At 39.6% G+C, this 17,722-nt stretch overlaps 1 protein-coding gene across 2 annotated transcripts in view; it reads right to left on the reverse strand.

Moving 5' to 3' along the window:
* Window positions 1–297: 297 nt before the first annotated feature.
* LOC140128211 (ubiquitin carboxyl-terminal hydrolase CYLD-like) overlaps window positions 298–17,722 on the reverse strand; it is a 30,296-nt gene continuing 12,871 nt past the window's right edge. The window contains exons 9-15 of one of the 2 annotated variants that reach the window (XM_072149748.1): window positions 13,753–13,844; window positions 12,657–12,720; window positions 11,435–11,567; window positions 6,035–6,143; window positions 1,499–1,617; window positions 1,206–1,413; window positions 298–664 (exon numbers count right to left, since the gene is read on the reverse strand). In XM_072149748.1, coding sequence (XP_072005849.1) covers window positions 480–664; window positions 1,206–1,413; window positions 1,499–1,617; window positions 6,035–6,143; window positions 11,435–11,567; window positions 12,657–12,720; window positions 13,753–13,844 — 910 coding nt within the window. In that variant the 3' untranslated portion in view covers window positions 298–479. Of the gene's footprint in view, window positions 665–1,205; window positions 1,414–1,498; window positions 1,618–5,979; window positions 6,144–11,434; window positions 11,568–12,656; window positions 12,721–13,752; window positions 13,845–17,722 lie in introns of those variants that run through there. The other variant, XR_011855127.1, reaches the window with a different exon arrangement.

Genomic DNA, 17,722 nt, shown 5'->3' on the forward strand with positions numbered 1-17,722 from the left:
TCTAGCCAATTCACCCACGGCGTACAGGTTATAGCAGCTCCATGGACTTCAAGCACAAACAGGATCCAGAAAAATGGACACCGGCGCTTCAGGGGATTGTAAACTTTCCATTTATTTCAAATCCAAATAAAAAGACATATTTTGTGGCAAGGTGCACAGACCTGTAACATGGTATCCCGGAAACGACCAACGCGTTTCGCTCCTCGCATGGTCTCATGATTAAGCTCTGATGGTCGTTTCCTGGATACCATGTTACAGGTCTGTGCACCTTGCCACAAAGTGTGTCTTTTTATTTGGATTTGAAATAAATGGAAATATTCAATAAATCTAATACAAAAAATAAAACATTCTTTCATATAATTCAGTAACACAATCAAATAACATGTAAAATCTTGGAGCCAGCCCAAAGTTATTGCAGTCTTCTCGTTAAAAGCGTATATTTCCTTATGGTCTGTGCTGTAGTCAATAAAATGATTCTCTTATTTGTACAGCGCAAGGTCAGGGCTATAATACATACACATATAAGCATCACAAAGTAGCCGGCGGGCATATGTAGGTATACTCTTTTGGTCTTCTTGCTGTAGTTCCATGGCTGTCATTTCCAAGTATTCCGTCACTTCTGGACAAGGTGTGACACGAGGAATGTTGAACCCATTCTGGCCTCCTGAAATAAAAAAAAAAAAATACTTAAAAGGGAAATCGACCATCAAAATGAAGCATGAAAAACCAGGGACACTTACTCATAAATTCAGGCGCTGTGACTGTGGTAATCTTCTTATATTTGTTATCCATGGCCTCCCTCCTTCTAAAATCAACTTTTGAAATTATGCTAATAAGCCAGAAGGGCTCTGTGGGGTGTAACCAGAACCCCTTTGTACTGTAGCTTCACAGGTTGTGGTGTGCAGGAGCCTTTCCCCCTCCCACTGTGGAAAATTATAGCAGCCAGAAGGAGGGGGGGGGGTGCAGAGGAAGCAGGGAGTGGTGAGACAGTGTAAAAGGCATAATTTTAAATTTAATTTTAAATAAAATTTTTGCATAATTTTAAAAAGATGATTCTAGAAGGAAGGAGGCCGTGGATAACAAATATTACCTTGGTTACAATGCCAGGATCAAGATTAACTTTCCCCGGTTGAATTTAATGCTAGATTTCCTTTGAAATGAAACAAAGGTATACACCTGGGTTACATCACAAAGCAGGTACTTACCTTCCCGATCAGCCATGCTATCAAAGAAGGCCCAGAGTGGACGGCCGTGAGTGTTCATTCTAATGAAAGCCACATAATGACTTGTTTCTATGCATAAAACAGCATAGAGCTGTAAATTCTGCCTTTGCAGTACAGCTTGGCCATTAACATTCTCAGGCATATTCAGATCTCTTGGTTGGTGGCCACATCTTTGCCTGTGAAGGTGAACCTGTCCATAAGTAAAAGGTAAAAAGTAAGTAAAAGGGCCTCAAAATTACTATTTTAGTCTATTTTATCATACAGGAGGCTAGTACCTGCTTGTTGCATGTGGCACAATACTGTTTTATGTGTCCTGGTGTGATCCCCAGATCCTCGTAGCACTCAAGACATTCCACTACTGCTAGAGACTGGCAGATTGAGCACTGTCGTGGGGCTGCAAAGAAGAGAGAAGAAAGAGAGACCCGATGTTAGAATATGCGTACAGTGCCTTGCTATAGTATTCCATCCCCTATTCTACCCTTTGCCACATTTCAGGCTTCACACTAAGATATAAAAATGTAATGTTTTGGTGAAGAATCAACAAGTGGGACATAATTGTGAAGTGGAACAAAATTTATTGAATATATTAACTTTTATAAAAAAAAAAAAAAAAACTGAAAAGTGGGGCGTGCAATATTATTCGACCCCTTTACTTTCAGTGCAGAAAACTCTCTCCAGAAGTTCAGTGAGGATCTCTGAATGATCCAATGTTGTCCTGAATGACTGATGATAAATATAATCCACCTGTGTGTAATCAAGTCTCCGTATGAATATACCTGCTCTGTGATAGTCTCAGGGTGGAGACACACATGGCGTTTTTGGGCCGTTTTTACTAAGTGCGTTTTCAGATAGTTAAAAACGCATCCGTTTTTTAACCCCTTAACGCTCCGCGGCGGATATATCCGCCACGGAGCGCAGTGACTTAGCGCTCAGTGGCGGATATATCCGCCACGGCGCCTATGCCGGCTCGGCTCTGGATCAGAGCCGAACCGGCATCGGGAAACACGGGGTGCCGGCTGTAACTAATAGCCGGCACCCCAGTGTAACACCCGCGATCGGAGTTGTCTCCGATCGCGGGTGCTTAACCCTTTAGATGCCGCGGTCAGCGCGACCGCGGCATCTAACAAGCATCTGGGGTGTCTTTCCCCCACGATCGGCCCCCCCGAACCGTTTTCGGGGGGCGCCGATCGTTGCTATAGTAACTCTGGGGTCCGATCTGGACCCCAGAGTTACTAGCAAGAATTGCCAGTAAGATGGCGTCTGTGACGTCATCTTACTGGCAAAGTGCCAGCCTATGCAAGTGCATAGGCTGACACTGATAATACTCTGCAATACATGAGTATTGCAGAATATTATCATGAACAAGCAATCAGAGGATTTCTTGTTCATGTACCATGGTATAAAAGTAAAAAAGTAAAAAAAAAAGTTATTCAATAAAAAAATAAAGCCATAAATCACTAAAAATGCCCCAAACCCCCAAAACATATAAAGAGACATATAACTCAAAAAAAAAGTCTAAATCATAACACAAACCCCACATATATAGTATCACCGCGTCCGTAACAACCCGTAGAATAAAAGTAAATCATTATTGAACCCCCACGATAAACGCCGTAAAAAAAAACTGTTATAAACCCTCCAAAAATTATGATTTTTACCTTTTCAATCCCACAAAAAATGCTATAAAATGCGACCAAAAAACCATATGTACTTAGACATGATACTGGTGCAAAGTACAACATGTCCCGCAAAAAACAAGCCATCAACCAGCTCCGTAGCCAAAAACGTAACAAAGTTATGCCACTTGGAAGACGGCAATACAAAAATTATAGATTTTTCCCCACATTAGGGTTTTGTTTGACAAATTTAGTAAAACGTAAGAAAATATATTCATGTCTGGTATCCCCGTAATCGTATCAACCCATAGAATAAAGCTAACATGATTATTAGTCTATACGGTGAACACCAAAAAAAAAAAAGTCAAAAATCCAGTACAGAATTGATGCTTTTCTACTCCTGCCCTCAAAAAAAGTTCCTAAATTTTCAACAATAGGTGATACCAACCCCAAAATGGTAACAATGGAAAAAGCATCTCATCCCGCAAAAAAAATGCCGTCACATGGCCCCAATAACGAAAAAGCGAAAATTTTATAGCCTTCAAAAGGGGCCAATGAGGAAACTAAAATCCTGGCAGCTGCAGGGCTCTCCTTCCCTTCTGCGCCTCGCTGTGCCCCCATAAAACAAGTAACGGCCACATGTGGGGGGTCTTTGTACTCAGGAGAAATTGCAGAACAAATTGTATGGTGGGTTTTCTCTTTTTATATTTTGGAAATGTGTAAATTTTAGTGCTAAATGAACGTATAAGGGAACAATATGACCATTCTAAATTTCACCTCCATTTTGATTCAATTACTATGAAGATCTCAAGGGGTTAACAATCTTCGTAAAAGCTGTTTCTGATAGATTGAGGGGTGCAGATTTGAAAATGGGTAGATTATATAGGGGGGTTTGATGCTAAATATGTAAAATTTCATTCAAAACTGTATTTATCCCCAAAATAGTCAATTCTGAAAATCCGGAAAAGCGATATTCTATTTGTAAGCCGCGTGACATCAAAATAAATTATCCAGACATTTCAGAAATTATGAAAATGTAAAGTAGACAAATGGGAAATGTTATTCAGCAACTTATTTAGGTGGTAAATCTATCTGCCTGAAAACGCAATGATTTAGAATTTCGAAAATGGCAAATTTTTCAAAAAATTTATCATATTTTCTTTTTTTTGTAAATAAACGCAAAACTTATCAGCCAACATTTACCACTAAAATGAAGTACAACATGTGGGGAAAAAACAATCTCAGAATCGTTTTGATAAGTAACAGTGTTCAAAAGTTATAACCATATAAAGCGAAGCAAGTCAGAATCCAAAAAAATCGGGCTGAGCCTTAAGCTGTAAAATGGCTGCGTCCTTAAGGGGTTAAAAACGCATGCGTTTTTGTCTGTTTTTCATTGCGCAATTTCGGAAAAACGGACAAAAAGCGCATGCGTTTTTAAAAAACGCTTGCGTTTTTAACGATCTGAAAACGCACTTAGTAAAAACGGCCCAAAAACGCCATGTGTGTCTTCACCCTCAGGGTTCTGCATCATGAAGACCAAGGAACACACCAGGCAGGTCCCTAAAACTATTGTGGAGAAGTTTAAAGACTGATTTGGATACAAATAGATTTCACAAACTTTAAATATCCCAAGGAGCACTGTGCAAGTGATCATATTAAAATGAAAAGAGTATCAGATCTCTGTAAATCTACTAAGACCCTGGCGTCCCTCTAAACTTTCATCTCAAACAAGGAGAAGACTGATCAGAGATGCAGCCAAGAGGCCCATGATCCCTCTGGATGAACGGCAGAGATCTACAGCTTAGGTGGGGGAGTCTTACACTGCACAAATGTTTTTTTTCTTCAGCAGGGACAGGGAAGATGGTTAAAATTGATGGGAAGATGTATAGAGCCAAATACAGGACCATTCTGGAATTCTTCCTGTTGGAGTCTTCAAAAGACCGGAGACTGGGACAGAGATTTATCTCCCAACAAGACAATGATCCCAAACATAAAGCAAAATCTACAATGGAAGGTTCACAAATAATCGTATCAAGGTGTTAGAATGGCCAAGTCAATGTCCAGACCCGAATACAATCGAGAATCTGTGGAAAGAGCTGAAAACTGCTGTTCACAAACGCTCTGCATCCAACCTCACTGAGCTGCAGCTGTTTTCTAAAGAAGAATAGGCAAGAATTTCAGTCTCTCGATGTGCAAAACTGATACCCCAAAGGACTACCCCCAGCTGTAATCACAGCAAAAGGTGGCCCTACAAAGTATTAACTTAAGGGGGCCGAATAATATTGCACACCCCACTTATTAGTTTATAATTTTTTACAAAAGTTTATAATATCCAATAAATTTCGTTCCACTTCATAATTTGTTCTAATTCGTCGACAAAAAAAATGACAATTTTACATCTTTATGTTTGAAGCCTGAAATGTAGAAAAAGGTAGAAAAGTTCAAGGGGGTTGAATATTGTCGTGCAGATATACACATAAAGAGAAACAAAGTCCTTCTACGGTTAAACATATCAGAGCATATTATAGTACTTGGGCTACATTCACACTGCTGGATGGGGATGTATATATATGGCCGAAGTATATACGCCCACCGTAGTTGGCAATGGGTGCTCTGTATCCTTCCATAATCGGGGGAAAAAATAGGACATGTGAGGGGGTAAGCAGCGCTGACCCTCTCCTCCTCTCCCGTGTGCCTGACGTGTGCCATCGTGTGAATGTAGCCTTACATCTGGTCCTGAGAATGTCCTCAACTAAGGTAACTAACCTCAGGTGAACAACATCAAACAACAGTTTCTATAGCGTAGGAAAAATAAATGATAAAGCTTTATAATAACCTGCTTCCTACTTCTTGGATTGTTTTGTGATACACCTACATTAAAGAGATTCAAGAGAATAAATATTTTCTATTCTCTTCTGGTAAATATTTTGTAGATCTCTGTATATTATTGCATTCTTTTCTTAAATTTGTTGCAATTAAAAATGTGTTCAACAAGAAAAACACTTCTGCAAGATCTTACTGGTGAAGTCCAAATATAAGCCAATAGATTTAATGAGTAACTAATACCTTGCTGCCATAAAAACATGAGTCTGCTCCTAACAGGTTATGTGTGTATTATGTCATGTGCTGAATGCTGTCACCTATAGTCACATGATACTGCCTCACTTCTCCCGCCTGATACTACTGATGACTCACTGTCCTCTAGAAGATCGGTTATATCCAGCTCTTGGCTTGGAATAATGGTGTTAAACATTTTGAAGTTTTTTCCATTCCTTGGCATTTGAATAATAAGGCAAGAGGGGACCTGAAAATACATGGAAATCTTATATTAGTCTTACAGCACATGGCAGATTGAATGACAACATTAAAAAGGACCAGTAAACAAGTAGAACACCCTGAAGGACATACAGTGCGGGAAAAAGTATTTAGCCAGCCGCCAATTGTGCAAGTTCTCTCACTTAAAAAGATGTGAGGCCTATAATTGACATCATACGTAGACCTCAACTATGAGAGATAAAATGTGATAACAAATCCAAAAAAAAAATTGCATTGTACTACTTTTGATAAATGCGGGACAAAATTGCACTATGTGCACTGCGTGAGGGTGCATGAGCTGAGCCCTCTCCATAGCCGGTAAGTCTTTGAAAAGCTTACCGGTAACACCCGCGATTGGTGTGATCAAAAAATTGGCGGCGTATGGGAGGATCGCCGTCTTGGGGAGGATCGGCACTCCCCATGATGTCATCGGTGAGCGGCGATTGGTCGCCATAACAGCCTCGGGTCTTCTGAAGACCGGAGGCTGTCTTGTTTTAACCCCTTCATTATAATGTGCGATCAGCACATTGTAATGAATGAGGAGGAAAATCCCCATATACTGCCATACTGTAGTATGGATCGATCAGACAACCTAGGGTTAAGTACTCTAAGGAGTCTGAAAAATTGTAAAAATACAAATAAAACAAAGTTAAAAAAAAAAATATACCATACCACAGAAATGTCTGCAAAAAAATATACAATGAAAGACTATATGAAAAATGAATGAGGGTATCTACCTACAACAACCAGGGTGCACGCAAAGGAGAGGTGAGGGGAAGCTGGGACATTTCTGTGGTATGGTTGTTGTTCATACAATTGCAAATCTTCATGGGGGTCCCCTTCTGGGATTCAATGCTTTGATTTCATTCATTGGTATAACCTTTCAGTATTTTATCATTTATATAATTTTTCCATCTTGTGCAGCTAGGGGAGTGTTATTCCAGTAGGGGGAGCTGGAGGCTTGTAGGGATGACCAGAACTATCATATGCTAGGTCTCCCTGCTGGATTGGTTTTGTGTGTTGTTCACACTTTTTAAATGTTTTTATTGTCTTTTTGTGTCGTGGTGTATTATAGTATCAATAAAATTTGTTTCATTTTGGGTCCTATAGCATACTTCTTGTTTTCTTGTGAGTTTAGGAAGGGGTTAATATGGCACACCCTACAATGCTCGGATAGTGTGCGCCATCATTTCTTGGTACATAAAATTCTGTGCAAGCAGTTTGGCCATTCTTTTCAGTGCAAAGTGAGACAGAAAATTAGCGCAAATACTAAGTATTTGCAGCTTAGTTGATATGGGCTTAACCCCTTACCGACATGTGACGTAATAGTACGTCACATGTCGGGTCCCGGTACATGGAGAGGGCTCGCGGGCCGGGCCCTCTCCATAGCCGGTAAGTCTTTACTGCATATTGCAGCAAAGGCTTACCGGTAACACCCGCGATCGGGTGTTTTACCGCAAAGGTGCCAGCGGCTTCAAAAAGACGGCAGCGCGCTGGCGCCGCCATCTTTCCGTGGATCGTCGCTCACGAAGACCCGAAGCTACTTCGGGTTAACCCATTCATTACAATGTGCTGTCAGCACATTGTAATGTATGAGTAGTAAAATCCCCATATACTGCCATACTGTAGTATGGCAGTATATGATAGGATCTTACAGACACCCTAGGGTTAAAGTACCCTAGGGCAGTGATGGCAAACCTTTTAGAGACTGAGTGCCCAAACTACAACAAAGACCCGCTTATTTATCGCAAAGTGCCAACACAGAAATTTAATTTGTGATTTATACTCCCTTCTCTGTCACAGCTTTCATTGATCCCAGCACCTGAGGACACCAATAAAGCATAAAATAGTCCCAGATACAGCTGATACATTAAAATAGCTCTGTGCACAGCAAGTCCTGGGCTGTCTGGGACTGCAGGAAGATACCTGGAGTCATCTCTGGTGATGGCCTGAGTGCCCACAGAAAGGGCTCTGGGTGCCACCTCTGGCACTAGTGCCATAGGTTAGCCATCACTGCCCTAGGGAGTCTGAAAAATAGAAAAAATTAAAAAATTAAAAAAAAATTATAATTAAAAAAACTAAAAATTCAAATCACCCCCCTTTTCCCTAGAATTGATATAAATAAACAGTAAAAATCATAAACACATTAGGTATCGCTGCATCCGAAAATGCCCGATCTATCAAAATATGATAATGGTTTTTCACTGCGTTTAACCCCGTAACGAAAAAATCGCGCCCAAAGTCGAAAATGACACTTTTTTGCCATTTAAAAAAAAATTTCAATTCTATAAAAAGTGATCAAAAGGTCGTACAGTCCTAAAAATGATAACATTGTAAACGTCATTAAAATCCGCAAAAAACGACACCACCCACAGCTCCGTAAACCAAAGTATGAAAAAGTTATTAGCGTCAGAAGATGGCAAAATCCCCCCAAAAAATTTTGTACAGGAGGTTTTAATTTTTTTAAATGTATGAAAACATTATAAAACCTATACAAATTTGGTTATCCCCGTAATCGTACCGACCCAAAGAATAAAGTAGACATGTCATTTGGGGTGCACAGTGAAATCCGTAAAATCCAAGCCCACAAGAATACGGCACAAATGCATTTTTTTTACCAATTTCACTGCATTTGGAATTTTTCTCCCGGTACACGGCATGGAATATTAAATATGACCATTTTGAAGTGTAATTTGTTACGCAGAAAATAAGTAATCACACAGCTCTGTACATGGAAAAATAAAAAAGTTACAGATTTTTGAATGTGGGGAGTGAAAAATGAAAACGCAAAATCGAAAAAGGGCCGCGGCGGGAAGGGGTTAATGAGGTCTGTAATGTCTCTCTGGAAATGTCTCTCTGCGGTGAACGCCCAGCATGTTTTTCATAGCCATCTCCATCTTTAGAAGCAGGCAGCAGATCTGTGGCAACCACTTTACTGTCTGGGCACTTTACTTGGGTCAGGGTAGCTCAGCTGCGTATGTGACTCACAGGTTCGATGCCCTCCATATGAGGTGATGCTGGGGCTGAAGAGGAGCATCTGGGAGGCAGGGAAAAATAGAATTCCTGCAGTTCTGCTTCTTAGTGATATCTCCACTCCTCAGGCAATGTGTGGAGTGGGATTTCCACGAGGTACGCTGTGTATAAGTCTCTAAATGCAGCCACGCCCCCTCCCCTTTTCTTTACACCACTGTAGGATGCTAGCAGTTTAAAGCTTAAGGCCCAGCCCCATTTCTTGTAATCTAATGCATTGCTTTATATGATTAGAACTTTTGAACACTCAAACTTATCAAAGTGATTTTTGTCACAAGTTACACTTCTTGTTATTGGTAAATTTCAGCTGAGTTTTTCATTTCTTTATATTAAAAAAAAGAGTATTTTTAAATAATCGAAATGATCTAGGTTTCAGACAGATAGTCTTACCATCTAGATTAGTTACTAAATTACATTTCCCATATGTCTACTTTATGTTTTCATATCTTTTGAAATTTCTGGATATTTTATTTTGACGCACGGCTTCGAAATCAAAAATCTGTTCTCCATATTTTCAAGGAGATTTGAGCTTTAAAATACCGTATATACCGGCGTATAAGACGACTTTTGAAGACTGAAAAATCTTCAGTCTGGTCTGGGGTCGTCTTATACACCGGTAATGTTTCTTCTCACCTTTTCCGCGATCCACCGAAGCTCCGCTGCTACGCTCCGGCCGCCGGTGACAGCTCCGTGGGTGCCAGCGTCGCAGAGAATATGACGTCGGCACGTGGCTGACGTCATATTCTGTGAGCCGCCAGCGCTCAATGAGCTGTCACCGCCGGCCGGAGTGTAGCAGCGGAGCTTCGGTGGATCGTTGGAAAGGTGAGAAGCTGTTTTATTATTAGTGTGCCAAGCAGGCTGGCTATATAGAGGGGGAGGCGGCAGGATGCAAACTGGGGGGCCGGCATTCTGCACAATTGGGGGCCGCCAGGCTGTATAATAGCTGGTTGTATACTGGGGGTACAGGCTGGCAATATACAGGGGGAGCTGGCTGTTGGAAAAGGGGTAGTCTTATACGGCAAATATATCTTAAACTCTATATTTTTAACAGGAAAGTAGGGGGTCGTCTTATACACCAGGTCGCCTTATACGCCGGAATATACGGTATATAATATTAGAAACCCCCTTATGTCACTCCATTTTCAAATCTGCACTCTTCAAACTATCCAAAACAGCTTTTAGGAAGTCTGTTAACCCTTGAGATATTCATAGAAATTAAAACAAAATGGAGGTAAAATTTTGAATGGTCCAATTTAGTCAATAAATACGTTCATTTATACAATCACAAAAGATAAAGAGATAACGATTGATGTAATTTCTCCCGAGAATGGATACACTACACATGTGGACGTTACTTGTAGTAGGGGCGCACAGCAAGTAAAAGAAGGGAAGGAGGCCATGCATTAGCCAGTTTTGCCCTACAGAACGCATTTTTTGTGAGCTATAAAATATATATTTTTTTCAGTTAATGTTGCCATATATTTTGCTAGATGAGATTTGGGAAGGCTATGACCTATTGCTGAAAATGTATTTACTTTTTTAATTAGAGGGGTTGTAGAATAAAAACATGAATTCTGTAATTGATTTTTAACTTTTTTTTTTTGGTGTTCACTGTATACCCTAAATAACATGTTACATTTATTCTACAGGTCAGTTTGATTATAGTGATACCAAATTTCTATATTTTTGCTTACATTTTACTAAGTTTGTGGAGGAAAAAATAATCTGGGGGAAAAAAATTAATTTTTGCATTTCCAAGTGGCATAACACTTAATGTATGGTCTATATAGCTGGCTGAGAGCTTGATATTTTTTTTTTACACTGTTCATCATGCAGGTTTAATAATGATTTTGTTTTATTGTACGGGTCACTACGGATTTGGCAATACCTTTATATGTTGTAATTTTCACTTGTTATTTGTTTTATATGTAAGTGTTATATATAACGGGGCTTTTAATTTATTTGTTTATTGCTATTTAAAAAAACATTTTTTTAACTTTTTACTTACAGGCATGTACTATGGACAGTACTGGGGTCTTAGCTCAGACCCCAGGGTTGCCATAGCATTAATCAGAGCCCCCCAAAAACACTTCCGGAGGTGGGGGAAATGACGATCAACCAGGGAATCCCCCTGCAGACATTAAAATGCCACGGCAGAGACTCCTACGGTCCTATCTATTTGCCTGTAGTCAGAGCAACATTTTATTTACTGTTCTACATTTAACATGGACTATAAAAGTAGGATCTTACTTCTGTAAACTTGAGATCACCAGTAACCATGGACCATTCCAGCAGTTGTTGCACTGAAGGTACATCCACTGACTGCTTCTTCTCCATGAAGATTTGATAAAATATACAGCCTTGAGGCTTCTTCTTTGGTGTTCTAGAAAGCCATAAACAAATGTAGAAAAACTCTGTATTTTTACAAATACATATAGAATGGTGTAAGAATTTAAATCTTATGTGAGGGCTCTTAACATTATCTTTGTATTTCCTTTTAGGGAAATCTACCATTTATTTTTAAGCATTGTGGACCAAATATACCTTGAGAATGCTGTAGCTACACTGATGCAGAAACATATCTTGTTTAATCCCTGAGCTGAGTGGTTTTGCTAAAAAAACAATTATAAAATTCAGGACCTTAGGAAAGCTGGGTGCCCTGGCTGACATACAGAAACCCATTACTTCCAAATACACAGGAGCTGCCTGGACTGTCCAGACAGGACAAATTAACCTGAGCTGGATGACTCATACACAGCAGCTGGGGGATAGTGCAGTGCACTGTTTATTTATGCCTGTCAGGAACAACACAGTGATGACCTATTCTCGGCTTATACTGGACAGGACAAAGCTGGAGCAGTGCATAATTAGGGTAAGAGGAGAGGGCGGAGAGCCACAGGAGCAACAGAGCCTCATTGTCATATTTTTATAATTTTTTTTTTTTTTTTACAGCAAAACCACTCAGTTCAGAGAATAAACAAGAAATGTTTCTGCATCAGCGTAGCAACATCATTCTCAAGATATGTTTCGTTCATAATGCATGAAACCAAATGGTATATTTCCTTTAAGAAGGGGGACCATACAGAGATTTTGGACTAGGCTCCTGTAGTCTGATGAAACGTGGAAATGTCGATAAGTAACTACCATGAGTAACATTAGTGAATGGCATGTATTGTGCCACAACAGAAGACAGGCAAGGAAACAAAGAAAGCAAATGTTGCTGAAAGATCACTAGGATATTGAGAATAAACCGTGGGTTTATACTAGAAAAATGCAAAAATGCTCTAATTATTGTATTAGAAACGGTTTTGGCTTTAGTTCTTGAATTTGTTCCAAAGACACTCCTTTTTGTTCTACAAGTTTAGAAGGTGTTTGAAGAATGTTCTTGAGTTTTTTTTTTGTAGTAAAGAGATCTATAATTATTCCCTCATGTGATCTAAAGTTGGCACAAAAAGTATGAATAAATAAATACCTAATATAAAAGAGGGGCTCTACTCTAAGAACTTGGAACAAGCGATTTAGAAATTCTTCTGGATCTAAAAAGAAAGAGCAAAGGTCACATCAGTTTATTATAATACAGGCAGTCCCCAGGTTATGTACAAGATAAGTTCCTTGGGTTTGTACTTAAGTTGAATTTGTATATAAATCAGAACTGTATATTTAATAATTGTAGCTCCAGCCAAAAACATTTTTTGTCCCAGTGACAATTGAATTTTCAAAATTTTTGGCTGTAATGGGACAAGGATTATCAATAAAACTTCATTATAGACAAATTAAAGTTGATCATTGCAGCCTGGGGCACTAAAGTAAAGCATCCAGAGAGCTTCACCTGAGGCAGAGGAGTCCGTCTGTAACTAGGGGTCATCTGTAAGACGGGTGTTCTTAAGTAGAGGACCGTCTGTATATCACATATGGATACAACAATAGTGATGATCTTCTGACAGTAGTGATCTTACCATGAATACCATTAGGCCTTTATCTTTGCTTTACAGGACATCTAACATCAGTTTGACTGCTGGTAGATGCAAAGCAGGACATGCTCATTTCTTTGTGCACTAATCGGAAGAGTTTTTAGTGCATAAAGAAACAGCATATTTGCTGCTAAAAGATTTTTTAAATGAAGTAATGATGTAAATGAGCTGTAGGCGCTCAGGCACATGCCCCAGGATTTTGACGTCAATGGCCAGGAGCAGGGGGCATGTATACATTAAAATCTGGTGATGCCAAGAAGCCTCAGACTCAGGCCTCTCGGCATCACCAGATTTTTAATGAGCGCTGATTTTACATATTTTTTAAAAGTCATTTTAACAGCAAATATGCTGATTCTTATTCACTAAATCTGTTCCGTTTAGTGCATGTCCTGATGGACATCTACCATCAATCAAACTGATGGTAGATGTCATTTAACTGTCCCTACAAGAGGTATATTAACTGTAATGCTGTGTAAAGTCTAGAGCAAAAGGAAGACATCTGACCATTGTATTGCCTTCAGACATAATGGAACCTGTAAACTTTGCCATTTACAGCACATCTTTAAGTCAACTGATAAACAGGGGACCTTAACTTACCCTTTTCCTCATTGGTGAAGCCTGTGCTCTTTCCTGCAGCTTCCAAAATCTTCCTCAATGCCATCACCTTGGTGGCACATACATAGCCATTTCTAAGAGGACATAAACCAGTAAATTATAGCTTATGAGAAAAAATAGGTGAAGGGAATAAATATTTTTATATGGTCAATAACCAATACAGAATAATTTGTTTACAACAGAATTCTGCCGGAATTTGCACTAAAAAAATGTCTGCACCACATTGGGTTCTGGACAGGCACTTCTACGACTAGAATGGCAAAAGAGGCATGGCCCAAGAAAAAGGCGGTGGCTTCATGCCAAAAGGTCCATCAGACAAAAACTGTGTCCCAGTTTTCTGCAGTAAAATAGGCTAACTAATAGGAGGAGCAAAGTGCAACTGGATAGTCTTATACTACAACAAATTAATCATTCAGCATCAGACTTGATGTTGAATCTTGTGAAGCATAAGACTATCTAGTCTAACTGTGTGCAAGCGTCTTACCTTACACTTTAAATACACAGACAGTCCCCAGGTTACATACAACAAAGGTTCTGTAGTTTTGTTCTTAAGTTGAATTTGTATGTAAGGTGGAACTATATATTTTATCATAATAACCCCAGTAAGTATCTTTTTTTTCTGTTGATGTGACGATTGGATTTTAACCCCTTAACGCTCTGCGCCGTAGCTCTACGGCGCAGAGGTATAAGGGATGTATGAAGAGGGCTCACGGGCTGAGTCCTCTTCATACAAAGGTGGGGGTTTTTGCATTTTGCACAAAACCCCCACCGCTAATAACCGCGGTCGGTGCTTGCACCGATCGCGGCTATTAACCCCCTAAACGCCGCCGGCAAAGTCGCCGGCGGCGTTTAAAAGACGGCGGCGCGTGGGCGCCGCCATCTTTTTTTCGATCGCCACGCCCCCGAACGTCATCGGGGGGCGGCGATCAGTTGCCATGGTAGCCTCGTGTCTTCTTTTGACACGAGGCTATCTGGCAGCTGCATATTCGTTACAATGAGCCAGTGGCTCATTGTAATGAATGTGCTGCAAAAATGCCATATATTGCAATACAGAAGTATTGCAGTATATGGTAGCAGCGATCTGACCATCTAGGGTTAATGTACCCTAGATGGTCTAAAAGATAGTGAAAAAAAAAAGAAAAAAAAAAGTTTAAAAAATAAAAAAAATTAATAAAATATTAAAAGTTCAAATCACCCCCCTTTCCCTAGAACGGATATAAAACATAACAAACAGTAAAAATCACAGACATATTAGGTATCGCCGCGTCCCAAAATGCCCGATCTATCAAAATATAAAAACGGTTACGGCCGGCGGTGACCTCCGAGGCGGGAAATGGCGCCCAAATGTCCGAAATGCGACTTTTACACCTTTTTACATAACATAAAAAATGAAATAAAAAATGATCAAAATGTCGCACAGACCTCAAAATGGTAGCAATGAAAACGTCGCCTCATTTCGCAAAAAATGACCCCTCACACATCTCCGTGCGCCAAAGTATGAAAAAGTTATTAGCGTCAGAAGATGGCAAAAAAATTTTTTTCTTTTTTGTACACATTCGTTTAATTTTTGAAAATGTATTAAAACACAATAAAACCTGTATAAATTTGGTATCACCGCGATCGCACCGAACCAAAGAATAAAGTAGGCGTGTTATTTGGAGCGAAGAGTGAAAGTCGTAAAAACTGAGCCCACAAGAACGTGACGCACGTGCGGTTTTTTTTCAATTTTTCCACATTTGGAATTTTTTTTCAGCTTTGCAGTACATGGCATGTTAAAATAAATAACATTACGGGAAAGTAAAATTTGTTACGCACAAAATAAGCCCTCACACAGGTCTGTACACGGAAAAATGAAAAAGTTATGGATTTTTGAAGTTGGAGAGCGAGAAATGAGGCGAAAAACCCTCCGTCCTTAAGGGGTTAAAAATGTTGGATTGTCATAATAACCAGGATTAACAATAAAGCTTCATTAACGCAAATCATAGTTTTTTTTGTCAAGAGGATGTGTAAAATTGGTGTGTGGGTTCTGAAAGTTCTGCAATATTATAGAAAATGTTTTACACTTTGAATTTTAATTCATTAACAGTGGCACATATGGTCAGGGAATATGTCTGGTACCTTGTCTCTGGGGTCCCCTCTGTCTTTTTATAAAGATCACAGGTAACAGTAATAAAAGGAACAGCCCATTAGGTCACAGCTACCTGTGATATGTATACACATATAAACTGAACAGACACACACAGTACCATCAGAATTCATCATATGAATTGATGGCTGAAGCACAGATCCAGTTACAGGGATCTATAACATTGCTGGACACATGGTAATAAAGTGGCTTTAGTCATTTCACCAATAAAAGTTTATGGAGTGCTGCCTTACATTTTTTCTCTTGATGGACTGTGTCTGTCTGCGTCCTAGGCCTTGCACCCGACATATTGCACAATTTTGCTATTAGTGCTGCTTTATTTCCCCTTTTCTCAATGGCTCTTGGAGTGCGACAATGCAAAACCAAAATTTTTATTCTGAATCTCATTTTCATATTTAGGTGGACATGGCCAGGCTATAGTCTTGTGTGGATTATTACATTCCTCCTGCTAGAAGTGACTCACTTAATAGAGCATATCATATATAGAGCATATGATAAATTAAGGGCCTTTTCCTTTGGAAGAATAAGCAGATTATCACATAAGTTTGTTTACATAGAGCTTGAACTTTTAAGGTTCAGATTTCCCGCTCTAATATAGGTGATCTAGAGGAAAGCAGCTACAACTTCTGCAAGTGTACTGTAATGAAGTTAAGAAGAATTCCAACACAGCTATTCCCCGGGTTACATACAAGATAGGTACCTTGGGTTTGTACTTAAGTTGAATTTGTATGTAAGTCTAAACTGTATATTTTATAATTGTAGCTCCAGGCAAATTTTTCTTTTGCCCCAGTGACAATTGGATTTTCAAAATATTTTGCTGTAATGGGACCAAGGATTATTAGTAAAACTTCATTACAGACACATTACAGCTGATCATTGCAGTTCTGGGACTGTAGTAATGTATCCAGAGATCTTCACCAGAGGTCACAGGGGGCAGAGGGGTCCACCTGTAACTAGGGGTCTTCCGTAAGTTGGGTGTCCATAATGGGGGACAACCTGTATATGTAGATAGAGAGACAGCAGCATGCCTCGCTATGGAGAGTGGTGAACGCTCGCCTCTCCAACCAAACGTATGCTATGCCCGCATCCAGGCCCAGGCATAACATCTCTTTGTGCATTGATGAGAGTGTCCTTATATGTGAAATGTGTGCAGCCAGTGTGTGTATGTATGTGCAAAGGAAATTAGACATGCGTTTGCAGAATGTCTGTGTACGTTGTGAGGGTGTATCTTTTGTGTACATGTATACAGATTTTTCAGCAGCATGAATGTGCATTTGCAGGAAATGGTATAACATTAAGAAATAACTAATATTAACCCCTTAAATTTTTTGCAAGCTAGAGCTCTGCTTCTGCAGATCACTGCCGTTCCTGTGGTGATTATAGCACAATCATTATCCTTGTAACCTTTGTAACTAAACACTGGCCTTAGGGATCACATGCTGTACATACAAGCATGACCACTGAGATGAATGGATGTCTTTATCAGTCACATGAATATTTAATATCTAGTCACTGCTGCAGGGCCCGGACTACCATAATGATGGTACGAGAGCCAGTGGGCAATTAAACAGATTGTTTGGACTGGAAATGACCCAATCTGGTTGGGTATTATCCCCTTGTTTCAGAGGGCTATGCTATATAAGACTCTTCCTGATGTACATGTCAGTGTTTAACTGTTGTTGGTCTTGTATACCAAAAAATATATAACTGAACAGCAATGGATAGGTAAAGGTTATTCTTTATGTGATTTCATGCTGTAAGAATAGAAAAAGATAGACAATTCCTTTCATGATATGTATATATACA

The sequence above is a fragment of the Engystomops pustulosus genome, chromosome 1 (assembly GCF_040894005.1).
Source record: "Engystomops pustulosus chromosome 1, aEngPut4.maternal, whole genome shotgun sequence".
Taxonomy (NCBI): Eukaryota; Metazoa; Chordata; class Amphibia; order Anura; family Leptodactylidae; genus Engystomops; species Engystomops pustulosus.